General features: G+C 43.0%; 1 protein-coding gene across 2 annotated transcripts in view; it reads left to right on the forward strand.

Annotated features, from left to right (window-relative positions):
- The window catches only part of USP13 (ubiquitin specific peptidase 13), a 123,465-nt gene that overhangs the window by 33,278 nt on the left and 62,867 nt on the right, over nucleotides 1-27,320 (forward strand). For both annotated transcript variants that reach the window (XR_009532593.1, XM_060099178.1), the window contains exons 4-8: nucleotides 6,944-7,065; nucleotides 12,380-12,522; nucleotides 14,240-14,424; nucleotides 24,039-24,133; nucleotides 25,444-25,631. Coding sequence is in view for 1 of the 2 variants with exons in the window: in XM_060099178.1 (XP_059955161.1) it covers nucleotides 6,944-7,065; nucleotides 12,380-12,522; nucleotides 14,240-14,424; nucleotides 24,039-24,133; nucleotides 25,444-25,631 (733 nt within the window). In the remaining variant the exon portion in view is untranslated. The remainder of the gene's footprint in view (nucleotides 1-6,943; nucleotides 7,066-12,379; nucleotides 12,523-14,239; nucleotides 14,425-24,038; nucleotides 24,134-25,443; nucleotides 25,632-27,320) is intronic.

Raw genomic sequence — 27,320 nt, forward strand, 5'->3', positions numbered from 1 at the left:
TTTTGGCTATGTTAGGTTGCTGCCCTCAGGCTTTCTCTATTTGTGGAGAGCGGGGGCTACTCTTTGTTGCAGTGTGTGGGCTTCTCATTGTGGAGGCTTCTCTTGTTGCAGAGCATGGGCTCTAGGTGCACAGGCTTCAGTAGTTGTGGCATGCGGGCTCAGTAGTTGTTGCTCACGGGCTCTAGAGCGCAGGCTCAGTAGTTGCGGCTCACGGGCTTAGTTGCTCCACGGCATGTGGGATCTTCCCAGACCAGGGAATCAAACCCATGTCCCCTGCATTGGCAGGTGGATTCTTAACCACTGCGCCACCAGGGAAGTCCCTAACCTTTGTGTCTTTTACTCAAAAGACCCTGCCGTTTGATTTCTCTAGTGATCATACTGGTGGTAGCGGATATTGTCAAGTAATTGTTTTAAAAATTAATCCAAAGGTAAGCACTGAGGTTTTGTGCTTCATACTGTGTGGACCCCTCCATTGCTTCCTGGGAGAACTAGCCCACCCTTTCATTTCAGTTGGACTTTTTCTACAGGCTACTCTCTGTGTTCTCTCAACATTTCATGTCTTAGAAAGCCACAGGATCTGCCTAAAACTCACAGCCCAGCAAAAATGTTCTATTTGGACTGTACCACTTTTTAAAAAGTTTAAATTTGAATGCCATTGGCACTCTGGGGCTTGTCCTAGGCCCCAGTTCTCTCTATTGTTTTATATTCAGATGCATCACTAATTTATATTAGTAAGGATTAAGTTTTCCAAGCCCTGATTTATACCTCCTCGTAGCTCCCAGTAGCAGGCACTTTTCTCTTGCCACGCTGATCACAGCTCTGATTTCAAGGTGGTGTGGCCTGTAAATTAATTTCAGTGAAGGACTGTATTAGAACTACCCTGATTTATGTAATTGGAAATGTAAAATATTGGTGAATTTTAATAAGGTAGATGTTTATTTCTCTCATTTCATATAGAGGATGTTGGAAAGCAACAAATCCAGGCTGATGTGATGGCCTCATGTTCATCAGGATCTAAGTTCTTTCCATATTTCTACTTCACCTTCTATCCTGTCCTGTAATTTCTAACCTCATGGTCACTTCATGGTCCAAAAATGGCTACTGGGACTCCAGCCATCACATCCCCATTCTGGAAGGCAGGGAAGACAAAGGGGGAAAGGACAAAAAAAAAATCTAATCTCCCAGGGGATTCAACTTCTTTTTGTCAGCCTTCTCATAGATCCCCATGCAACACTTTAGTTTACACCTCTCTGGTCAGAACTTGGTCACATGGCTATGCCGTGTGCTGCACAGGAGGCTGGAAAGTAAAGTCTCTTAACTGAATAAAGTGTGTTACTAAGGAAGAAAGGGAGAATGAATACTGGGAGGCAGCTAGTCGCCTCTGCCACAGTTTCCTTCCCTAAAAGGAACATTGGGTTGTCTCTTCATGAAGAGGAGGAGAACTCTCTTGTAGCCTCTTTGTTTCTTTGACTACAAAGTACCTTTTCATTGCTATTGAAATGTAGTTATGATGACTCTTTATCCCCTTCACAAAACACATGCAGATGACTAATGCTTTTTCCTGGATAGAAGCTTTTTATCCCCTTTTACTTAATGACTTTGTGACTAATTCCTTTCCATTGGTTCAACAGTGATATTGAAACCATTGAGTCATTTAGTTATGACCTTCAATAAGGGAAACTGAGGCCATTAGCTGGTGCTGAATTGCTTACTCAAGTCTCCTGAGCCTCATTCCCCTGCATTCAAAGCACTCTTCCTCCTGATTACCTTGATAGTCATCTAAGTGAAACCCCAGTTAAGGGATCCTTCTCTCAGGTCTAGCTTTTGCTGGTAATGTTTTTTAGAATCAACAATGACAATTCTTGGTAATTTTTGAGTCATAGAAATTTTATGCTTCTTTTAGGATTTAGGATTTAAAAAATATTCTTTGAATACATAGCACATGGACAAAGCTTAAAACTGAAAAGTTATAAGAGCTTCCGCAATGAAAAGTAAGTTTTTCTCTCTCCCTTCCCTGTCTCCCAGCCACTTAGTTACTCTGCCCAGAGACAAATAATATTTTCTGCTTGTACATCCTTATATATGTTGCGTGTTCTTCCAGCAATAGTCTAGACGTATACCATGCTTTTAGACTTTTTTCCTGTAGGCCATGGGGAGCCATTAACACTTTGGCTCCCAAAACTGTCCTGAGGCACTCCAGGTTGCCTCAACTAACTCACCGGTAAATCACAGGATATTTTAGCTCTTCAAGGGAACACAGTGATGCTTGAACATTGCATGAGAGATTAGCTTGATGTAGTCTCGCTACTAGAGTATCCTATACTCCTTTCAGTGACTTCATCTCTTTGTGAAGCTATTTTTTTTAGTGGTTTCTGTGGTAAAAGGCAAGTACTATGTGAAAATAAATGTGGAATGGGAAAAAAAGGAGGCAGCGTCTAGTCTGATTCAAAGAGAAGTTCTGCAGTGCCTCACAGTTACACACGTCCCCTTAGTAAGGAATTACAGTTATTTAAGAGTGAAATAAAACATTCATTTCCTTTCAATTTATGTGTATTATCTTTTCAAATGGTTCCTAACTTATTAGAACATAAATACGTAATAAGTTGTTTGGACCGAACTACTACATAAAAAGAACTATCAGGCATTTCTTTTGGTTTAGGGCCAATTCTTGGTATTGTGCAAGAATTTCTGGGATGCTAAAGGGTGCTGTGAACTGGGAAAGTGTGGGTAGCTCTGCAATAATGTTTTTAAGCTAGAAAGGGACACTATTAGGCTGTCTTTGACAAAGATAATGATATGAAAGATTGTGAATTTTGGGAGTAGGCTGATAGAAAACTTACTGTTCTATGAGATGGAAGGAGAGAAGGGGGAATGGAAGGGAGTCTGGGATCTTCAAAGAAATACCCCAGGACTTGTGATGTGATTCTGGCCTAATCTCGTATGTTCTGTACATTAAAGCTACAAATGTGTGTAGTTGTGTAAAGACCTGCTAATAAATTTAATTAAAAATACCATATCTTTGGTATGTCATAAAAGTGTTAAATGTAAATTGATGACTAATAAGGACCTGCTGTATAAAAAAATAAATAAAATAAAATTCAAAAATTCAAAAAAAAGTGTTAAATGTTCACATTTTTATTGACTCCCCTACCGGCCCCCCCAACTTTCACAGACAGGAGTAAATGCATCAGTTCTTCCATGTCTGCAGACTGGGATGTTGAAGAGCTACTGCTAAACCTCAGAGAGCTTACATTCCACAATTTTGTCTTTAGCCTTGGCATTCATACTTGATGAAGAACAGGTTGAAAACAGAACATCTGTGGAAAGTTCCAGGAATGGGCCTGTTCAGATAACTCATCTGCGCTATAATTACCAGAAGTTTCAAGTAAACTCTATTTTTCTGTTTCCAACTGAAGTAGGTCATTAAGAACAGGGTCTGTGCTCAAGGAGCTGCCTCCGTACCTTCTCGTGAGGGCGAGCGGTTGGTCAGATTTCACGGCACTGGTGCAGCAGACTGTTCACCTCCAGCACATGAGTTAACACCAATACAGTCAGGCCGAGAGCACTCTGAGCCGGGCTTCACTGCCCTAGTTTGATTTAGGGATCCTTTCCTCCGCTGTGCTGCTTCATAGTTACTTCTTGGAATGGCTGTGGTCCCAGCCACTTCTCTCAAGTATCTGAGCAGATCAGTAAGTAGAGTTAAAGAAGCGGTATTTAAAAAACTTTTTTTTTATCTTTGAAAAAGGTCCCATCCAGGTATTGCCAGTTAATAGTCCCCGTGGAAAATAGCTGCTGGGAGAGGTTGGGGGTGCTCGTTCTGCTGGTCCCTAGGCTATGGTAACTCTGTAGTTTCCTCAGCTAGATGTTTTGGGGTGGTGAGACTCTAATTAGAGAAATTTGGAAATTGTAGATTTACATTTAGGATTGTGGGGTCATATATAGAGGCAGGAGAAACCTTAGCTTTGTCCCTTAGATTCAGAGTGTAGGTTACCTCTGCTGACTTTTCCCTAAATTGGATTAAGGTTTTTGGGAAAGATCATGGTCCCCTTCCATCCCAGTGAATTAAGAATAAAAATAAAAGTAAACTATAAGTGTAAGGAAGCCCAACAAAGCTCTGCCTTTTTGCATGACAGTAGTCTTGCTTTTTTAAACACACATCAGTTACCAATTAAAAAAATCAAAACCTGTAACAGCCCTTTGGATGTTCTTGCTTTGCTGTTGTCCTTAAACACGCTGGTATTCTTAACTTCCTAAAGTCTCCTTTCCCAGATGTTTACTGAGTGTGTGGTGTGTGCTGGGCCTTGTGTGGAGTCTAGGGATTTAGAAGGTGAATAAGTCCCAGTTCCTGCGCTTAGAGCTTACAGTCTAGAAGCATTTGAAGTTCATATCTTCTCCACACTCAGATCACATAGAAAATCCCCCATGATATCTGGTCCTCCTGAAACTGACTTCAGGATTGCTTTGGAGCTGGGCAACCAAAGGGAAGGGAGGTCACTTGTGCTTTTGTTAGTTGTCAGGAGCATAGAGAAGAGATGACAGTGATGACGAGGGTGATGGTAGGGGTGATGGCAGCTGCCTGTGGAGCCCCTAACACCTACCAGATCCTAACTAGGTACCTTAAAACCTTATCTTCTTTAATCCTCTCAACAATCTTAAGGGGTAGACAGTATTATCCATAGCCTACTCATGAGGAAAATGAACTTGGAAAGAACTTGCCCAGGCTTCCGTAGCTGGTCAATGTCAAGGTGGGATTTTTTTTTTTTTGGCCTTAGTTTATCATTGTTTTTGGCCAAGTAAGATTTGAATTAGCATTAAGTGCAGATGTTTTCTCTGGAAAAAAGACATTTAGATAATGTGTACACAAAACCAAACAATTTATACTTTGGTTACTTAAAATCATTATACACAATATAATAGAGAAAAATTTAAGAATAAAGTTCATCCATTCATTCTTTTCTTTTTTTTTTCTTTCTTTTGGCCGTGCTCCCCTGCTTGTGGGATCTTAGTTCCCTGACTAGGGATTGAACCCACGCCCTTGGCAGTGAAAGTGTGGAGTCCTAACCACTGGACCACCACGGAATTCCCCATTCATTAGTTTCATTTGTTCAGATTTCCTTCGAATTTTTGTCTATGAACATAACTACTACAAAGTTGTCTTTTCAGTGAAGGTGAATTTTGTATTTTTAGCATTAACATGGCGTAAACATTTCCATGTTTCTACATAGTCTAAAAAAATATCATTTAAGTAATATTCTAGTGGGTTCAACACCATTCCTTTTTTGTTTTTTTTAAAAAAGATTTGGCTGCGCCGGGTCTTAGTTGCGGCATGCAGGGTTTTTAGTTGTGGCATTCGAACTCTTGGTTGTGGCGTGTGGGATCTAGTTCCCTGACCAGGGATCAAACCTGGGCCCCTGCATTGGGAGTGTGGAGTCTTAGACACTAGACCACCAGGGAAGTCCCAACATCATTCTCATTGAACACTTAGGTTCTAATTTTTAAAAATTACAGGTACTGGGGGCATTCAGATTTTTATAACATAGAATGTCTGTCTTTGAGTCATTTTCTTTACATAAATGCCTGTAGTTACTTCTTAAACTCTTAGACTCTTCTTTAACATTGCTTTTTTGTCAAAATAACCTCTTATGGCTAACAATGTTGTTTGTTTATTTTGGCATTTCTGATTCTTATTATTTAGAGTCTTTTATCAAAATGTGTAGACTGCATTTTAGCTGTATCTCATTTTCCACTTAAAACTGCTCTCCCTTTGAGAATTTAAGAGCAGAACTGTACATAAAAAGATTCCAGGTTGAGGTATACAACAAGGTAGTAACAGAATCTAGATCCTTTGGTTCTCAGCTGGCTGCCTCATCTAGTAAAATAACTTTCTCCTGTTTATAGAGCCCATATTTGTGTACCTGTTTGTGTGTGGGTTTGTGTGTGTGTGTGTGTGTGTGTGTGAGAGAGAGAGAGAGAGAGAGAGAGAGAGAGAGAGAGAGAGTAGAAGATGGCTTGAGAGCCGTTTGTCACCATAGTTCCAAATGTCTAAATATACAAACATGATCTGGCATTCTGGTATCCATGTGAATGCAAGGCTGAAATGTCCATGTAAATATTGTGACAGGACATTTCCTTGAGCCTTTGCCTAACCTTTCCCAGAGATGAGCCAAGTAAAGAGGTGATGACTTGATAGATAACAGGCCAGACTTTCTTACTGAAAATTCTCTACCGCCTGAGGACAACAGGACCACTTATATTATGGGGTTTCCCCCTCTGGCTTACTAGGCAGTATTTCCACAACTCTTAGCAGGGAGGGAGAGGATGGGGGAGATAGAGACAGAGGGAGGGAAATTGAGATTTTATTTTAAAATAATTGTTACCATTTATTGACAACCTGTTATGTGCCAGGTCTCTTGTTTATAATTTCTTATTTATTCTCCTTATAAACTGTGTGAGATAAGTGTTATCTCCATTCTACAAATGAGGCCTGTGACTTGCGCAAAGAAACATTAAACTTTGGACCCGGAGTTGAACCTAGGTTTATCTATTCTCAAACCCATGTACTTTCTCTTGTTGTGTTGTAAGAAACATTCCAACCCATTCTTGTGAAATCAAGAGTCAGGTACCCGACAAATCATAATGACCAGGCTATTCCTTTAAACATCTCTAAGAATTGAACACCTAGCACAAATGTCTGTTTTAACTGTAAAGCCTTATGATATGACTTAGTCTTCTTTATGCATCTGTCCCTTGAAGATAAGTGTGTATAACTTAGGAAGGATGGAAGGCCTCCTCTTCCTGGCTTGGGGCAGATGGATGGCTGAATTGTAAATGCCGCGCCCTTGGTTTGTCAGCCCTGTGGATACCTGGCTTTCCCAGTGAGTGCTGCCTTGGTGTGGAATATTCTTTCTTCACTTCTTGTTCTTTGTTTTTGTTTTCTCCTCAGATCTAGATACTGATGACGATTTAAATAGCGACGATTATGAATATGAAGATGAAGCCAAACTTGTTATATTCCCAGACCACTATGAAATAGCACTACCAAATATTGAGGAGTTACCAGCCCTGGTCAGTGAGTGTGCACGGCTGCTAGCTAGATGCGCGTGACTCTCTGTGTCAGGTGTGTGTGCGTGTGCAGTGTGTGTGCGCTGGGCGGTGGGGAGGGCCGGGTGAATGAGAGAGGAGGGGAGGAAGGAGCAGGAACAGAAGCAGTTTGCTTCTCCTCCATGAAGAGGGCCTTGCAGGTTCCCTTTCAGTGACACTGGGCCATATACCCTCCGCTGCCTGTTACTTCCAGTGCTGTTTGGGCTTCACTGCTCACTGGCCGGCCTGCTCCAGGTGGGCTGGCTTCTTCCCACCTGTGAATCACAGTCTGGTGCTTAGATTTTCAAATTGTGCCCCCGAGATGTGCAGGGACTGCTGGAGAGGGGTTGCCTTCTGATCAGAGGGACGCCTAAAATTTTTATCTCTTCTGCATGTTGGCCTTCCAGGTAAAATTTTGTTTGGGAAACATAAAAGAATTCCACTGAGAAACAACAGCAACACGATTATGAAAATAACCCAATATTTACAAATCACAGGTCTCCAGGAGCTCTGTGATAATGTGTTCCTTTGAGGATGAAGACTGCTTTCTAGGTTTTAGAATTTAGGTTTCGTGGTGAGTTCTTTTCCCTTTCCTTCCCTTCTTTTTTGTGGAGCAACTTTTATCTTCCTGAACAACTTAAGGCTGGTGACGATGGTGTAAGGAAGTCAGGCTCCGTTTTACTTCGATTCTCGAATCCTGTGGGGACCCAGACCATTTTCCTGCTCTTCCCTCATTTCCTGTATTGTCTCCGCTGCTCCATCCTTTCCTATGTTCCCTTTTCTTTCTTTTCCTCTTTTCTACTTGGTTGCATCCTGACTTCTCAGAGCCTGGCTGCAGATAGCAGAGTTAGACATTCCAGTTCATTTTTTCCCGTCCTCAAGCTTTGCTAGAACCAAAGCCAGGTCTTTAGGTCCCTGATTCTTTCAGATGCTGTGTGACTCTGTCTACAGTCCCCTGCTCATGTGCCCCTGCCAAGAGGGGACATTTGTGCTTGGGATTCCCATGTCATTAGGGACCAGTTGCCACCATTCAGCCTCTTTTGCCTCTGATCTACTTTATACCTAAACATAAGACCATAGAAGTGAAAAATTTGTGTATTAAGCTATCATAGCTCTTTCCTCTAATTATTTGATATAGCATATCTTTTTTAGTACCAAATGCATATGTTTTAGCAATGTGTACAGAATTAAATTACCTCTGCTTTCTCCAATTCCCTGTGTCACTCATGTGGCTGTGATCAAGGACAAAATATATGATGGACAAAATGGTCTTACCCCGTGCCATTACTTGATATTATATACTAAAGCTTATATCTGTATACAACTGACAGTTCTCACTGCCCTTGTTTAATATAACTCTTGAGTCTGCTGTCAAAAAAGAAGAAGCACATTGTGAATGAATGTCATGAGAAATGATTTTTCTCTCACTCCCTTATGAAGAAAAAGTCATTATGTGAGAAAAGTTAATGAGAGCCTTTAAGTACTTTTCATTTTTCCTATATTTAGAATATAATCCTAAGTGTGAACACTTTTATAGAAAAGTGAAGTGTCATAGAAGTCCATATCCAGCAATATATATTATAATTTTTAATAGAGTCTTTTAGAATTAAGAAATACTTTAAGAATTAAAAAAAAGAATTGTTTGGAAGTTGAGGCGGGGAGATAGAAGGAAAAGCCTGATTTGTCTGATGGTAACTGGTAAGATTTATCTATATAACAGATGCTAGTTACTATAATTTCTTTTCATGCTTTTGCTATATTTTTGGTGTTTGATAATTCTCTTTTTCAGCTTTTAAATAACAAAAATTATTGAACTCACCCAACCAGGTGACTCTTCATCATCTCTTGAGTTTCTCAGCACAAAAAAAAGAAATGAGTTTCAAATAGGTACTCTGTAGATTCTACCAGAAAGTTAAACTACCTCTTAGTGTTATAGGGGTCACAGAGACATAGTGTTTGGGACTCTAAGGAACTCAGGCCTTGGTGTGCTTGTAATTGGTTAGCAACTAGCTCCCTGTGGGCAAAGCCCTGCATTGTAATGTTTGCTGATTTCCATGGTGTAAATACTCCCATTTCAGGCTAACATGTCACCGAATGCAGTGTTGGGAAGAAATGTGTAGTAGGACACCCTCCCATAGAGTTTCCACCGTTCTCATAATGTGGATGTAAGTGACCTCAAGAGCATATAGATTAGTTATTAAGATAGCGTAACACAACTAGGAAGTGAAGAGTTTCGAATATTTGTTACCTTTTAAAAATATATTTAATTGTGAGCTAATAGAATTTAATTTTTAATAATGGCTGTGTTTAACAACCCTCTTGTAGAATTTCTTAAAATTTAACAGGTCTGTAAGCCAGTTTGAGCCAATTCCAGAACACCCCTGTACTTGAGATAATTCACAGTATAATTATAGGATAGTGGATCCTGACCTTCATCTACGATCCATAAAAAGGGCCTCTAAGTGATTTTAGGTGGTATTCTGAAAACACTAGGTCAGTGTTTTATAACGTCCTAGATGATAAAGGAAATTTTGTTGAGTGTCACCAGGAAGGATATTCAAAGAAAAGAGAGAATATTATATTCTTATTATTATCACTGTGCATTGCAAACTAGAACACTTAAAAAAGACCTAATAGGGAGGAGAAGATTCAGAGGACAGGGAAGGGATCGAGGTAGTCAGTGAAACGACAAAGAGGTTGTAACAGACCAGACTGAAAAGATTAGGATGTGTAGCCAGAAGTGCTAAGGCAGCATGGCCCAAACCCATAAAATCAGGAAGGGGCTCATGGTGAACTCAGCCTTGTTTTCTAGGGGCATTAGTGGAAGGGCGTGGGAGATGAATTTTGATAATTGAAAGGAAAGGCTGCTTAAATAACATTTCTTGTGGGAGATGAATGGGAATATATATATATATTTTTCACGGTACGTGGGCCTCTCACTGCTGTGGCCTCTCCCGTTGTGGAGCACAGGCACTGGACACGCAGGCTCAGCGGCCATGGCTCACGGGCCCAGCCGCTCCGCGGCATGTGGGATCCTCCCGGACCGGGGCACGAAGCTGTGTCCCCTGCATCGGCAGGCGAACTCTTAACCACTGCGCCACCAGGGAAGCCCGAATGGGAATATTTTTAAAAAGGTTTAGAGAAGGGTAAGATAGGGGAAGGGGGAATTAAGAGGTACAAACTACTAGGTATAAAATAAATAAAATACAAGGATATAATGTACAGCACAGGGAATACAACCAATATTTTATAATAACTCTAAATGGAGTATAAGCTATAAAAATATCAGATTACTATGCTGTACACCTGAAACTAATATAACATTGTAAATCAAGTAACAAACTTCTATCAAATAAACACCTCCCCCCCGAAAAAAGAGGTTTAAATATATTTATGAATGCCTGATTAAGCTGTAATGGAGTATAAGGTTTTTGAGGGCAGGGACCTTTTCCTTTTCCTGACTGTGGGTAGCCCAGTGTAGTCAATTGGTAGTGTTTAGTTTAACCTTGGAGAGTTTTAAGCTGGAGAAGGATGGGATCTAATGTTCACAGCAGATCACTGGCTGCCAGGCAGAGAAGAGGAAGCAAGAGTGGGAGAAAGGAGATGGTAAGGAGGCTGCTGTGTGGCCATTCGGGTGAGCTGGGACGATGGCTGAACAAGGATGGGTATGGCTGAAATCAAGAAGAGGTAGACTGCAAATAGATTTTGGATGTAGTACTGATAGGAATTGCTCAGGGCCTGGGTGGGGGTGGGAGTGGGATGGCAGCTGAGGGAACTTCCTGCATTGTCTCTTTTTTTTCCTTGTAGCTTATTTTATTTTATTGCAGTATAGTTGCTTTACAATGTTCTGTTAGTTTCTGCTGTACAGCAAAGTGAATCAGTTATACGTGTATATATATATACACTCTTTTTTAGATTTCCTTCCCATTTAGGTCACCACAGAGCATGTTTCTTAATCCATTCTGGGGTCCGTTGTCAGTGCTACCCAGAGGAAGATATTCTGTATGAAGTTCAGCTAATTGTACAGGATGCTAGTGATGTAGAATACAGATTTTTGTTAAAAATTGTTTTTCAAACAATTCAATGGCTTTTATTATATTCAGAGTTGGGCATCCGTCACAACTATCTCATTTCCCTCTAGTCTCTGGCAATCACTAATGTACTTTCTGTCTCTGTGGATTTGCCTTTTCTGGACATTCCATACAAAAGGAATCATACAATACATGGTTCTTTGTGGGTGGCTTTTTTTTTACTTAGCATATATTTTCAAGATCCATCCATGTTGTAGCATGTATCACTACTTCATTCCTTTTTATTGCTGAATAACATTTCATTGTATCAAAGTACAATACTTTATCCATTTATGATTAATGGGCATTTGGGTCATTTCTACTTTTGGCTGTTATAAATAATGCTTCTATGAACATTTATATATAAGTTTTTGCGTGGATACGTGTTTCTATTTATCTTGGGTGTATACCTAGGACTGGAATTGCTGGGTCCTATGGTAACTCTGTTTAACCATTTGAGGACCTGCCAAATTATTTTCCAAAGTGGCTGCACCATTTTACATTCTCATCAGAATATGTTTTTAAAGAGAGTTAGAAATAGCTTATAGCATTAAGTAAGTAGAGAATGTGGCGAGAGGCATATATCCAGAATCAGTGGGGTTTGGGAGAAAGCAGAGAGTCCGCCCTCCCCTGTAGTCAGTTGGTGCCAAGCCAGACATCGCAGATTTGCTCATGATGTGGGCTGATCTGACACAGAGACATCCAGGCATGTCCCCATCCAGTGTCACATTTGCACTAGATTAAGAAATGGAGCCATGCCGCTTGCATTTCATTCAAGTGCTCTTGACCACATATCATTGTGTGATGAGTTGAGGATGTTGGTTGGGTGTATATTTGTTAAGAGTAAAACACACCACTTAGGTAAATCCTAGGCATTCCTGTTGCTAATTTCACCCTTGTAAGTTGTTCACCTTATACTTTTCACTCCACTTCCTAAGAGATAGCAATTGTTAAATCTGACTCTTATGCTTGGGTTTACAAACTGGATTTGGTTCTTTGCTATCTTGTGTCATTGTTACTATTGCAAACTCCAGGCCAGGATAAAACCTAGCTAGACCCAGGGTGAATGTGCTGGGGTCAGGAAACTAGCATCTTGCTCTCGTGGTAACTGAGCTATTTGAGTTTTCTTGAATTAAGCTGTATTTATTAATAAACTTTAAAATTCATTTTATAGAAGTTGCTGTTCTCTCAAACTGTTTTAATATATCACATCTGTATTTGTCTTACAGGTAACAATTGCTTGTGATGCAGTTCTCAGCTCAAAATCTCCATACAGAAAGCAGGACCCAGATACGTGGGAAAATGAATTGCCAGTGTCCAAGTATGCAAATAACCTAACCCAGTTAGACAACGGAGTCAGGATTCCTCCAAGGTGAGGGTCAGATAGCAAAATGGAACTTTTCCCCCCAAAACGGGCCAAAGGAATATTTATTTTTCTACCTCTTCACTGAATTAGCAATTATATATTTTCTTATCATATGCCTTTTATTAAAAATAAGCTTGGGACTTCCCTGGTGACACAGTGGTTAAGAATCTGCCTGCCAACGCAGGGGTCACAGGTTTGAGCCCCGGTCCGGGAAGATCCCACATGCTGTGGAGCAACTAAGCTCGTGCGTCACAGCTACTGAGCGTGTGCTCTAGAGCCCTCGAGCCACAACTGCTGAAGCCCGCGTGCCTAGAGCCCGTGCTCTGCAACAAGAGAAGCCACTGTGATGAGAAGCCCACGCACCTCAATGAAGAGTAGCCCCTGCTTGCTGCAACTAGAGGAAGCCCGCACACAGCAATGAAGACCTAACACAGCCAAAATTAATTAATTAATTAATTATTTAAAAAATTAATTAATTAAAAAACTCAAAACTTCTCTCTAGAATTATCTCTACATTTGTAGTACACGCTGACCATGGCCAGCCCCTGCCCTGGAGCCCATCCCCACCCTAAGGCCTCCGGTTGTGAGCACCTGCAGCTTCTCTGCCTGCCTGAGCCAGGTAGGCCAGTGCACCGGACAGTCAGAAACGCTGCAGAGCCGTGCTCCTTCCTGTGCTCCTGGAACAGCCCTCAGCCAGTGACTGTGGAGTGGAGGGATGAACACCCTAGATCCCTACGCTCAGGTGGGGTAACTGTCTCCTGGAGTTCCCCAGCTGGACCGAGCCCCAGTGGCCCATGGGGTCATCTGCTTGTTCACAGTCCCTGCACTGGCTTCCTGCCCTTTCAGTCTCTCTTCCCTCACTCCCCTAGGGTGCTTCCTGGGATAGCCTTCCAAACGAGCTGTTTGCATTCAAATCTTTGTCTCAGAGTCTGCTTCTGGGGCACCCAACTTACAAAGACGGACAATAGTCTTTGGTTGTCACATTTTGGCTGGAATGCTCTTTAGGCTCCTTTTGCACCTCCTGTGATCAGATGCCAGTGTGTTTCCAGAGGCAGGTGCTGGAGGGAAAGAGCAGGTAGATTAGGAATGTGTCCCTTCTGGTTGAACCCTGACTGTACTGCATTCCTGTTCTGTGTGGTCTTAGGGAAGGCATGGTACCTCGGGGCTTTTTCTCCCTTTGATGGTGGGGATGGTAATAATGCTGAAGTGTGTATATTAGAATTAAATGATAAAACTTCTGTAAAGCCCCTGGCACCTACCTGACATTCAACCTTCAGTTAAGTTGTTTTCCTTTCTACTTAATTTAGATTGTCAGTGTAGTAGAGTTTTGTTTAAACCAGTCTTACTGCTTGTGGCTAATGCTTTGGAACTTCAGATGTTTATACACATGGGATCTTTAATGTTTTAAGCTTACTCAGGCTCCACAGTCTCTCATGTAAGGAATTTTAAGGAAATGACCTTCCCTCCTACCCTCAGGTTCTGTGTCTTTTCTAAAGTAAAAGAACCATCTCGAAGGAGCTGGGAGGAGCTGGCCCCCATTTGGGAGGCAGGCAGCTTACTGAGTAGCCCTGCTGCTCTGGAATGGATCTCTGTTAGTCCGCTGACGGTCTCCTGTGACTGCCCCAACTGCCCCCAGCTTGAGACACTCCATTTTCTTAGATGTTAATTTTCTAATCACGCCCTGTACTCTGGCTGTGCTAACTGCTGTCTGATGATTTTACAGTGGTTGGAAGTGTGCCAGGTGTGACCTGCGAGAAAACCTCTGGTTGAATCTGACCGACGGCTCTGTGCTGTGTGGGAAGTGGTTCTTTGACAGCTCCGGGGGCAACGGGCATGCGCTGGAGCATTACAGAGACCTGGGCTACCCTCTAGCTGTGAAACTGGGAACCATCACTCCTGACGGGGCAGGTGAGTGTGCCTTTACCAACTTGGGAACTTACAGTGGCTCCCTCTTAGATTTAACCAGTGCCTTAATCTCTGGGGTTGGAGTGCATAACCTCTGGACTCAGCCCAGGTTCGAATCCTCATTCTGCGTCTTGTTAGCTGTGAGATCTTGGGTGAGTTTTCAAATCCTTCTAAGCTCAGGTTCCTCATCTTGAGGATAATCACAGTACCTCCCTCATAGGTTTGTTAAGGTGCATAAGCATTTAGCCCAGTGCACACCGTAAGGTCATGATAAAGGTTTGCTGCTTTTGTTAGTATCTTTCTGAATATCTCTTGGCTAAGAGGACAGATGCAGGAACCCGGACTTGTGAAGTGAGTGTGCATAATCAAACCCACCATTAGAATAGTAGGGGCAAGGCCTAGAATTCATTATGGGGATTAGTATCATTTTAGGTACAAATGGATTCATTATGGAGAAGATGGATTTTAAAGATACTGTGTGTTCAGAGCCCCTGACATCAGCAGGCAGTGACGGTGTCCAGTGCAGCAAAGGGTTAGAAGTCGTTCCTACTTGTACTGTCAGCTTCAGAACTGGTCTTCTTCGTGCTCTCACACTGTATGTTAGCTTTTGGCTATGTTTGTACAGTTAATTCCTTCTATCATTTGGTGAGGGAAAAGGGAAATTACATCAGGGTTAATAATGAGAAACTTAAATACTGAGCAGTGGCCATAAGAAGCCATCATCTCAGCATCACTGAAAACACTTATGAAACACAGACCTGCACCCACACCCAGGTCAGTTTCTCCATCTCTGCAGGTTTTAATCTTTATCTCTTCTTTAAGGTAAGATGATTTTTTTAGGAAAAATATAAAGACATTTGGCTTTTCTTCTCTGCTATCTTTCTCTGACTGAATTAGCCAGCTTCAAAGTTAATTAGTGAGGATGTTTTCACTGAATGTGGTACACTCTTTGTCATCCATGCCCTCTCCATCAAACTAGTTTCATTTATCTATTTTATAATTGAGGGCTGGCAGTTAGGTCATGTCAAGATTCTTTTGATTCACCTTTTGGGTAAACTTCCAAAGTTTAGTGGACTTCTTTTAACTCATTAGAGAAAAGTAGCTGCAAGAGTCTCAGGTGCTGGTGCCAGACATTTTCCCTTCAAATAAATAAACCGCTACACAGCCAGGTTGAATCCTAAGCCTTCCAGGATCTGAAGAGGAAATTCAGGACATGCAGTTGGATTCAGGGTTACAGCAAAGTGCTTACAGGTCATTGCTCTGTTGAATGACTGCTGTATATGGTAACCATCATTGTTCTTGTAAGGCCTATAAAGAGAAAGAAGAGTTTGTAATGTAGGCATTCTATTGGGTACAATTGGGATAATTCAGATGTTTCTACTTTTAGTGCTATCTTATGCTGAGCCTTTTTTAAAAATTGGAGTACAGTTGATTTACATACAGTGTTGTGTTAGTTTCAGGTATACAGCAAAATGATTCACTTATACATATGTATATTCTTTTTCAGATCCTTTTCTATTATAGGTTATTACAAGATATTGAATATAGTTCCCTGTGCTATATAGTATGTTCTTGTTGTTTATCTATTTTATATATAGTAGTGTGTATCTGTTAATCCCAAACTTCTAAATTATCCCCCTCCCTATTTTCCCTTTGGTAACCATAAGTTTGTTTTCTATGTCTATGAGTCTGTTTCTGTTTTGAAAATAAGTTCATTTGTATCATCTTTTTAGATTCCTCCTATAAGTGATGTCATATGATATTTGTCTTTCTCTGACTTACTTCACATAGTATGATAATCTCTAGATCAATCCATGTTACTGCAAATGGCAATATTTTATTCTTTTTCATGGCTGAGTAATATTATGTAGCGTTTGATAAGACCAGTTATCAGAAGTTCAGCTCTCAGAACATCCTGTTCAAGACAACAATTATTTGTATATGGGGATTTGTTCTAAAATTTTGCTTGAGCTATGTCTTTTTCATCTTTAAGTTCCAAACAAAATCTTATGCATGTAGGCATGGATACTTTGATTAAATGAACCAGCTGGTCTCTACGTACTTAAATAATTATATTCTATTTAAATGTATGCTAGTAGTAAAGGCAAGGATTAATTCTATTCTCTATGCATATATATTTTTTAAAAATATTTATTTATTTATTTATTTTTGGCTGTGTAGGATCTTAGTTGTAGCATGTGGGATCTTTCCTCGTGGTGTGTGGGCTTTTCTCTAGTTGTGGTGCACAGGCTCCAGAGCGCACGGGCTCAGTAGTTCTGGTGCGTGGGCTCAGTAGTTGTGGCTCGTGGACTCAGTAGTTGTGGTGCGCAAATTACTCTTCATGTAATTGAGAGTATTTGAATAAATACTCTTTTTTCAACCATGGAAAGCATAAAACACTGGCAAAAGCAATGTAGACTGTGCACCTGTGATGAGGGTTCTTAAACTCACTTAGCTGAGGCAATGTTCACTTTTTTTTTTAATGACTATTTTTTTTTTTTTTTTTTTTGCGGTATGCGGGCCTCTCACTGTTGTGGCCTCCCCCGTTGCGGAGCACAGGCTCCGGACGCGCAGGCTCAGCGGCCATGGCTCACGGGCCCAGCCGCTCCGCGGCATATGGGATCCTCCCAGACCGGGGCACGAACCCGTATCCCCTGCATCGGCAGGCGGACTCTCAACCACTTGCGCCACCAGGGAGGCCCTAATGACTATTTTTTTTAAATTATTTTTTTAAACTATTTTTTTGGCTGTGTTGGGTCTTTGTTGCTGTGCGTGGGCTTTCTCTAGTTGTGGCGAGTGGGAGCTACTCTTCGTTGCAGTATGTGGGCTTCTCATCGTGGTGGCTTCTTTCGTTGTGGAGCATGGGCTCTAGGCGTGCGGGCTTCAGTAGTTGCAGTGCATGGGTTCAGTAGTTGTGGCTCATGGGCTTAGTTGCTCCGTGGCATGTGGTATCTTCCTGGACCAGGGCTCGAACCAGTGTCCCCTGCATTGGCAGGCGGATTCTTAACCACTGCTCCACCAGGGAAGCCAATGTTCACTTTTTGACAATAGATCAGGATTTGATTCCGGCTTATCTTGTGCAGAGTTGGTTTTAATGCAAATAATTATTTTCAGTCTAATTATCATTACATATTAGTTTATGGGATGCATCAATTCTATTTTCATTTCTTTTAAATCTGTTTAATAGATTGCTAGTTGTAGCTTATTGTTTATTTAAAAGCCAAATAAGTTAATGAAAAAATGTATAAAGTTTCCATAAATGTCTGATGATGGGCCTTGTGGATGTTGAGGCCCAGGAGGGCAGGGTGCCCTCTGTCTGGGGGTGGGGTGGCCCCCTCCTGATGATGGTACCACTGGTGACGGTCCATTTTCCATACTTGCTAGGCTCACTGAGGCTAATTCAACTCACAAGAGACAAAGTGTTAAAGTCGGGGTGTTTAGTTTTTAGTTTCTAGTGAGAACCACAACCACCTGTAAGTGGGTTGTTTATGTCAACTCGACCAGTACGTTCCCTCCCTGTGGGAAGCTGAATTATATTTAGAATATTGCTTAGTGAACATGGAATCCAAACAGGTTGTGAACTCAGATATTTAATGGTTGTGTGATCCAATTGTCCTGGTTTCCTTCTCCCCAGTAAGGACATATCTGCTCAGTGAGAAACTCCTACTCATCTTGGGGTCTCAGCCTAGAATTAATTCTTCCAGGAAGCCTTGATCCCTCCAGCCTAGGCCATTGTGGTGGCTGGGTAATAAAAGTGGGCCCCATATCGAATTCCACTCTGGGTTCCATGGGTACAGCAGCAAACAAAATAAGAAACAGATCACCATACAAGCAAACAAAAAGCTTTCCTCTGTGGGAGGAGACATTCGTTTGGCAGAGCAAGGTTGAGGTTCTTGGTGGGAAAGGAATGAAGAGGGTTGGAGGCAAGAGAAGGTGTGTTTTTCTTTCATCATAGAAATTAGTTTACCTAAGAAGAATCCTCAAAGCCTTGGTGATTACAGGAGAGTCTTCCTGTAATGCCCATGGCAGCAGTGAAATTGCCTATCCCACTGGCCCCTGCACCAGCTCAGCAGCATCTGAAGGTGACTTTTTTTTTTTCTGTTTTCCATCCTTTATTGAAAGGTCCCACATCCTCAGAGACCCCAGGCAAACCAGATGCCAGACAGGTCCCCCAAATATAGCAGGAGGCCTGAAAGGGGAGAGGAATGACTTATGATCACACCACACCTCCCTGGAAACAGAAACCCATCACAGACGGACAGACAGACAGGGCCAGGACGGGGGAGACCTTACCTCCCTCTAGGTTCTCTCCCCTTTGCCCCTACTTGAAAAGAAAGTCAAACACCGACTACGTGGCACCCCAGCCCCCCACGCATCCTAGCAGCGTTTGTGCACACCCCACCCCCGACCCCCGCAAGGGGCAGCGCCGAGGCAGCTTCCCGTCGCTCTCCTTGACTTCGGTTCGCCCCTGGCAGCTCCGTGCCCTCTTCCTTCCTCCCTCAGCCTCCGGCCCAGTTACCCCTACATCTTCTATCACCTACTCGGACCTTCTCTCTGGTCTCTAGGGCCTCCTGCCCCAGGGCTTCTGGGGAAGCAGCATCTCCTCCCAGCGAGGGGCTCCGCCAGGCCCTCTCTGCCCAAGATGCGGGGCTCACACGGCCTCCCCACTCTCCTTGAGGTCAGGGGCTGAGCGCTGCCGTCTCAGCCGCGGGGGGCGTAGTGTATGGGGGGTAGCAGGGCCCTGGGGGCCTCTGGGCTGGGTATGGTTGGGGCTGCTGGGGATAATAGTTGTGCTTGCTGGGCTGGAAGTGCTGGGGTTCGGGCTGTGCAGAACCCCCTCCCCGGGATCGGCTCCCTCCGTCCAGGGAATTCCTGCGGGGACGGTGGGACCTGCGGGGACTTGGGGGCCTGCGGGCAGGGGTGGCCGGAGAGGGGGTGAGCTCCTCGGGGGGCGGGGGGGGGGCGCTGGGGACTTCCCGGCCCCCGCCCCCGGCCAGGACTCGCGGTGCTGGGGGTTGCTCTTGAAGGGGAAGCGTAACTTGCAGTCTTGAGGGGGCATGAATCGGTCGGGGGGGGTCTGCGCAGCCCCCCGCCCCGGCCACCGGAGCCCTGCAGTCCTTGCAGCCGCAGCTGCTCCTGCTTGAGCCAGAGAAGGCGCCCCCGACGGAAGGCGGGGTCCTCCTCCATCAGCCTCGACACCCGCTACCAGCTTGACAGGGGTGGCGAGGAGGGCCACGCGGGAGGTGCTCGGTCACGGGGGGCTTCCTGCTCCGCTGCCTCAGACCCTTGGGACTGGGCCCACGTGGCCTCACCGGCTTCTTCATTCTCATCCTCGTGATCCTGGATCAGGGGGATGACCCTCTCCATGCGAAGCATGCTGTCCCTCAGGGCCTGCAGCTTGCGGTCCTTGCTGCTGTTCTGCAGCTTCACCTCCTGCAGGATCCCCGTCAGCTTGTCGATGTGAGCCCGGAGGTCCTCCACCTCTGCGCCATGGGCTCCCTCCTCACTGCTGCCTGAAGGTGATTTTTCTTCTTTGGTCATCTTCACCCCTGACCTGGGTATCAGCTCAAGGATTTGGATCAAGGCATTGACTACTTCATTTTAGTTTTGACCTGGTTTGTGCCCCTCTGTGTGCCTCTGTGCTGCTCCACTGTGGCACTTTTCATGAGATCCTGTTGCTGTGTCTAATGGTGGTCACCTGGGCCGGCAGGGCCTGAGCGCCACGTTTGTTGTTTACTATTCTGTCTCATCTAGCATAGCCCCTCACACATAGTACGTGCTCAGTAAATATTTGTGTTGTAAACAGATGGAGGAAGACAGACACACTGATAAAGTTTTCTCCTCTGATTTACCTTTTTTTCTTTTTCTTCTTTTTTTCTATTTTATGGACATCTTTTTCCTCTTAATTGTTTTCCTTTCCTGACCACAGTCTAGGTTCTGTCTGGCCTGGCAGTTATACTGTCTAAGGTGATGGTATATACCTCTGCCCTCATTCATTTTGTGTTTGGGTTTCTAGATTAATAGCTGGAGCATTCTCTTATTTCTGTTCTTTTCCTGTCTGTGGCAGATGCTCTATAGGCATGCAAATATAAACTCATGGTGGAGAGATGCAGTTTGGGTGAATGGATCATACATACTCTGGAGAGATCCTTTCTTCTCTGGCTTGTGACTTGGTGTTTGACCAAGAGTTCTGGGTTTTTTGTTTTTTGTTTTTTCCCATTTGAGCTGTAATGGATGATAGAGCAGTGAAGCCAGCTTCTCTGGTTTCTTTAATCTTTCTAAACACCAGATCTTATTGAGGTTCATCTCTACCTCTCTCTCCTTCTGCTTTCCTGTGTGGGTATCTGAGGGCAGAATTTGGACTTCTGCCATTTTCTGGGGCTTAGGAAAGAGAGCCCAAAGTCACATGAGTAAACCATAGCCAAGAAGACACCTGTTGAGGTCCTTTATACTAAACCAGCATTCTTATAAGACTATTTGAAATAATAAAGTTTAAACTTGTGAGGACAGGGACCCTACTTGTCTTATTTAATATTAAATCCTCAGTATCTGTATATATTTGGTGTTCAGTAAATATTTTTTGAATACAGTGAATGAATCAATAAATGAATGAATGAGTGAGTGAGTGAATCCCTGTGGGTGAACAAGGATGACCAGTGGTACACTAGTCCTAATAGTATACCACCATATAGAAACATTTTAATCTTTGGCAATTACTTATAAAGCATTATTTTCAATCAAAATATAATAAATTTGGGGAAAAAAGAAAAGCAAAAAACCAAAAAGAAACCTTCCCATTCAGAGAAAAGAAATTATTACCATTTTTATGTAAATTCCTTACAGATTCTCAGTCTTTAAGTCTTAGTCTTAGACTTAGACTCAGTCTCAGTCTTAGTCTCCATTTCTATCCTCTAACCTTTTCCTTAGTTTTGGAACTTAATGCACATACTGTTTTCTAACATGCTTATCACATCAATGAGTTATTCATTCTCTAAACCTTTTCTTTTATCTTTTCCCTTCTGCGGGTCTCTCCATGCTCTCCATGGCTTAATTTGTCATTTAACTTAAATGAAACAATGACTGGTTTCCTTCTAAAGTAAACGTAGTTACTCATGAAACTCAGCTTCGACTATTCCTAGGAGGATCTTTCTGTGAGCTTCCTAACTGTGTGTCTTGGCTCCAAGCTTTTAAGTCAAGGAAGGGGTCAGCAGGGTAATACTTGTCAGGCAATGCTTACTTGCTACAATAGTTTCTGAGCTAAGACTTGACTTTGCTAAGCAGAAGTTGGAAATAAAGTGAATTTCCCAATGAAAAATGTGTAAGGATTTGCAGCCCCTGAGTCTATTTCAAATTTTTTTTCTATGACTACATGTCATTTTAAAATTCTTCATGATTGCCAAGTTTAAGGATCACAGTTCATTTTTAGATTTCTTGTGTGTTACTCACTAAACTGTTTTTGTTATTGGTGTAAGAAGTAACTGTTGTGTCTGACCAAATCATGTTATATTTTTGGAGCAGTTAATGACTGGAGATAGGAAATGTTAATTTCTCATTAGGCTGGAGCCTAATGGCTTAAGAACCATAGAGTTCTATGTGATTTTCACTTATTTCGAAATTCTAGACCCATGCCAATGGTGCATTTCTAGCAATCTTATTATTTTCTCTTGGAGCTCTGATAATTAGAGGCTTAGAGGCTTAAAGTCTTAAGTCTTCAAAACTATCTCACTAGTTAATAATAACCAAAGATAAGTGCCTGGGGAGTGTCATTTTCACCTCAGCCAATATTTGAGTGGTATTTTGGTGTCATGTGTCATAGATTAAAAATATTGTTGATGTATTTGTTTTAAGTTATTAGTTCAAAGATTTTTTTTTTTTGTATTTAAACATTTTGGAAATTTTTTCTTAATTGGGCTGGGGATTTTGTCTTTTGTTTTTGCTTTTGAGAGCACTGAATTATATTTAAAAAAGGAATATTGATGAAGGCTGCTATTCACAAGTTAAAATGGGCCCCTAAAGGAAGAGGAATAGAAGAGAAAGCTATACAATGTTTAATCTATTAATAATAGAAAGAGTGGCTTTTTTGGGGTGGCAGTGAGTCTCTGTGTTTCTGGGTTTGGGTCAGAGGGTCACCATTGTTTCTATATATATTACTTTTTGTTCTACTCCTGGTATTGTTCCAAAGAGCAAGAAACTCCTTGAACAGTCTATCTTTTACTGTCCTAAAGAATAATATCTTTATATCTATTTTCAGAGTTTGTTTTTCAAATTTAGAAGTGAAGAAGTTGTGGTTTTTGACTCTCTGTTCCTGTTAAGGGCCTAGGATGGTGCTTCACTGAGCCTCTTGGTCTCCTGAGAGATCTGAGGAAATAGTCTAGTGCAGAGGAAAAAGGACTGGGCCAGGAGTCAGAATACCTGGGTTCTGGGCCACTTGTGGGGTTTGAGGCAAATAATTTAACTTTTCTAACCCTCGTTTCCTTACCTGCAAAATGGGCCTGAAAATGTTTCCCTCTCCTGCATTGCACTGCCCTATGATGACAGATAAGGCAGCAGTTTGGATAGCTTTTGAAAACGCTAGGCGGTGCTTCTCAGACTTTGCTGTGCACGTGGAGATCTTGTTAAAATGCAGATTCTCATTCAGTAGGTTTGGGGTTGGGCCCGAGATTCTGCATTTCTCACAAGCTCCCAGGTAATGCTGCTGCTTTGAATCATACCACAAGAAGCCAGGTGCGGTCTAAAGCCTTATGTTGTCAGGGGGGATATTGAGGGTCCTGAGGAGAGAACCCTCCCCCGCCACCCCCAAACACACAGCTTCCCAACACTGGTGTGCCATGAGTGGGTTACGGACGAGGCCAACATGCTGATCCCTCAGGTCCTGGGGCGGGTGGAGCCTCCTGAGTTACCCCACTGTGCTAAATACATCATCATCTTCTTCTGTGTGCTGTAGGGTGGACGCATTTGGGAAGCACAGTAGTCTTCACAGATTCCCTCACCAGCTCTGTGAGGTGTGGACACTGAAGTAGGGAAGAGGGGATGAGGGGGCAGGTGGAGGTGGAGGGTCGTGAGGTGGTAGGTCTGGGACTACCAGAGACACTATAGAGGGTTCCACAGGCAGAATTTTGTTTTGTCCTGGACCTCACACTGCGGTCCAGCCATTTGGCAGCCCCAAGGGCCTGTGTGTTCTCTGTTCCTCACAGGTTCTCCCTGTGTGGGCAGACGGCGTGGCTGTTTCATCCATCACCCTTCCCTCCTCCCGAACTTATATCTATGCCACTGGGGGGTTCGGGTTAGAACAATCCGTGTTAGGCATTTGTATTTGTCTAATTTTAAATTATTTTAACTTTAGACACTGTTCTTTTTTTCTTGTTTCAGCAACCTTTTTAAAATTACTTTCTGAAATGTCAAAAGAATTGATATTATGGGTATATTTACAAAAATACCTATTTATTATGCTTATTTTTTATCATCTGTCTTCCCCCCAGTTGAAACTCACAAGAGATTTTTGTTTTGTTCATTGCTATATCCCAAGCCCAGGGCATAGTAGGAGCTCAGTAAATATGTGTTGATTATTGAATGACTTGATTACAGATCGCAGTGCTTATTTTCTCTTCACCTTCTAGATGTTTATTCTTTCCAAGAAGAGGAACCTGTTTTGGATCCTCATTTGGCCAAGCACTTAGCGCATTTTGGAATTGATATGCTTCATATGCATGGGGTAAGAAAGGTCTCCTTTTGTCTCTATTCCCACTTCGTGGGGAAACTGTTTGGTTTATTTATATATTCCTATCACACAGATCTTCATTTTATAGGTTTTAGGTTTTAATGTTTGCATTTACTTCTTGAACTTAATTAGCATTTTCTTTTGGTTATCAGCTTATATTTTTAATTTTTATTTTATAGTGAAAATGGCACCTCATCCAGTACCATTTTGTTTTAGTTGGAGTTTACTTGCAAAATTTCTGTCTCTTTTGATGGAGAGTTGCGTGAATCACTCTTTGTTCACTAAAGGGAGAAGGTACAGGGAGATGACCTTTAAAATAATCTGTGACCAACATCACTTTAATTAATTACAGGAAGGGAAGCAGAGCTCCTGGGGCAGGGGTGGAAAGAATAAGCCAACAGATTATTGTTGATGGAAACGCTTTGCCTCATTTCATATTGTGTTTTCAGGCTGGTATCGTGACTGTGTAATATTTGTCCCTATGAGGAGCTGGTTAACTGTGCGTGTTTTGCTTTAGCCCATGTCATCTCCCTCTCCTCATGTTCTCCTCTCTAACTCCTCTTTCTCACTCATGTCACTTTTTTTTTTTTGCGGTACACGGGCCTCTCACTGTTGTGGCCTCTCCCATTGAGGAGCACAGGCTCTGGACACGCAGGCTCAGCGGCCATGGCTCATGGGCCCAGCCGCTCCGCAGCATGCGGGATCTTCCCGGACCGGGGCATGAACCCGTGTCCCTTGCATCGGCAGGCGGACTCTCAACCACTGTGCCACCAGGGAAGCCCACTCATGTCACTTTTTAATTTGTTTTCTGTGCTCTTCTTTAAACTTCCCTCCCATGTCGAGCTTCTCCTGAACCCCATGGTTTTTATTCCACTTTCTTCTCCAACTGCCTTGCTTTTTGTTTGCCGTGTTGCATTGTATCTGCCCTTGAGATTATTCTACTTGCTTCTTTTTTTTGATTCCTATTTGTCTTCTTCCTCCTCCTATCTCCTTTCCTCCCAGTCTCTGACTCTTTTATTTTAAAATCTTTTAAATGTAGGTTTTTTTTAAATTGTGGAGAGATACAGCTAATGTAAAATTTACTGTTTTAACCATTTTTTAAGTGTACAGTTCTGTGGCATTAAGTTCATTTGTCTTGTGCAACCATCACCACGTCAGTCTTTTTTTAATGAGGTTGTTTATTTCTCTGTTTAACTGGGGAAGAAAGGCAGAAACATCTATTGCTGTTAGAAATAATTGGTGGGACATGATGTTTGAATGATAATCATTGTTAAAGTTGTATTTCTTCAATGACATTGCCCCAGACAGAGAATGGGCTCCAGGACAATGAAAGCAAGCCGCGGATCAGCGAGTGGGAGGTGATCCAGGAGACAGGGACGAAGCTGAAGCCCATGTACGGCCCCGGATACACGGGTCTCAAGAACCTGGGCAACAGTTGCTATCTCAGCTCTGTGATGCAGGCCATCTTCAGCATCCCGGAATTCCAGAGAGCGTAAGTGTCCCGTATAGACCAGGGTGCACAGCCTGCCCTGCATCCCCTCCGCGTCCAGTCAGGCAGTGTGTGCTGAGGAAGCCCTTCACCATCTGTGCTGTGACTTCCCTCATGAAGCTGGGTGAGAACACTTGTCAAGTGTTATGGGGATCAGGTGAGATAAGAAGAGCTTTGTAAACTGAAAAACCTCCTACAGGGATTTGTCATATTAATAATGGCTTCCATTTTTAGACCAATACCCTCTATGCCAAGAAAGTAATCATCATTAAGCTTCACAGCAAAACTGCCACATCTCTTCCTATAGATGTGCTAGGAGAGGTTAGGTTCGGTGATCTGGTTGGTCAGTGGTGAGTGAGTGGAGCTTCTAAGAAGATTTAAGCTTTTCTTTTTTTGCTACTCGAAATGTGGTTTGTAGATGGTGCCGGTCCTTGGACTGCTGGATGTGGATCCGAAATGAGACAGGTATGGAAATTGAGAGTGAGCATTCAGGAATTGTGGTAGGCCTTTGACGTTGCCATTTTTTATAAATGGCATTTCATTTTTTCAGCATAGTTGACCCTTGAACAACATGGGTGTGAACTGCATGGGTCCACTTATATGTGGATTTTTTCAATAAATACATACTACCATACTACAGGATCTGTGGTTGGTTGAAACCATGGATAAGGAGGAACTGCGAATGCAAAGGGCTGACTGTAAAGTTATACATGGAATTCCGATTGTGCCGAGGGTTGGTGCCCCTGACTGCCGTGCTGTTCAGGGGTCAACTATAATTTATTTTTATTGTCTTTTTTTTTTTTTTTTTTTTTTTTTTTTTGCGGTACGCGGGCCTCTCACTGTTGTGGCCTCTGCCGTTGCGGAGCACAGGCTCCGGACGCGCAGGCTCAGCGGCCATGGCTCACGGGCCCAGCCGCTCCGCGGCATGTGGGATCTTCCCGGACCAGGGCACGAACCCATGTCTGCTGCATCGGCAGGCGGACTCTCAACCACTGCGCCACCAGGGAAGCCCTTTATTGTATTTTTTTTTTTTTTTTTTTTTTTTTTTTTTGCAGTATGCGGGCCTCTCACTGTTGTGGCCTCCCCCGTCGCGGAGCACAGGCTCCGGACGCGCAGGCTCAGCGGCCATGGCTCACGGGCCCAGGCGCTCCGCGGCATATGGGATCCTCCCAGACCGGGGCACGAACCCGTATCCCCTGCATCGGCAGGCGGACTCTCAACCACTTGCGCCACCAGGGAGGCCCCCTTTATTGTATTTTTAAAGGTAGCATATATATGAGTTGAAATCAACAAACTAGCTGGCCCTTCACCACAAGTAATTGGGAGGCACTGATTTATGGTGCTTCCCAACTGTACATGTTTAGGCTGCCTGCTTCCTCCCTTGCTGAGGGGCAGAGGGACTGTGTCTCTGGCCCTTTTCTTCCTTCGACTGTGCTTAGGACAGGGAGCCACAGAGACTGGTAGCTGCAGCTCATGGGCAGCCACTGCCTCAGTTTAGGAAATAATCTCTAGTGTTTCCCAGAGCAGGTAGGATTTGACCTTGGTTCAAGTATGGAAGAGGACACACATGTGCTAAGACAGAATGACGGGAAGATAGCACACTAGGGACAGCACAGGGCAATTTTTAACCCACGTGGAGTTGAATGCTAATGATTTTAAAGGTAGTTAATAAAAGTATATCAGATGTCCTTT

The sequence above is a fragment of the Mesoplodon densirostris genome, chromosome 5 (assembly GCF_025265405.1).
Source record: "Mesoplodon densirostris isolate mMesDen1 chromosome 5, mMesDen1 primary haplotype, whole genome shotgun sequence".
In the NCBI taxonomy this organism is placed as follows: Eukaryota; Metazoa; Chordata; class Mammalia; order Artiodactyla; family Ziphiidae; genus Mesoplodon; species Mesoplodon densirostris.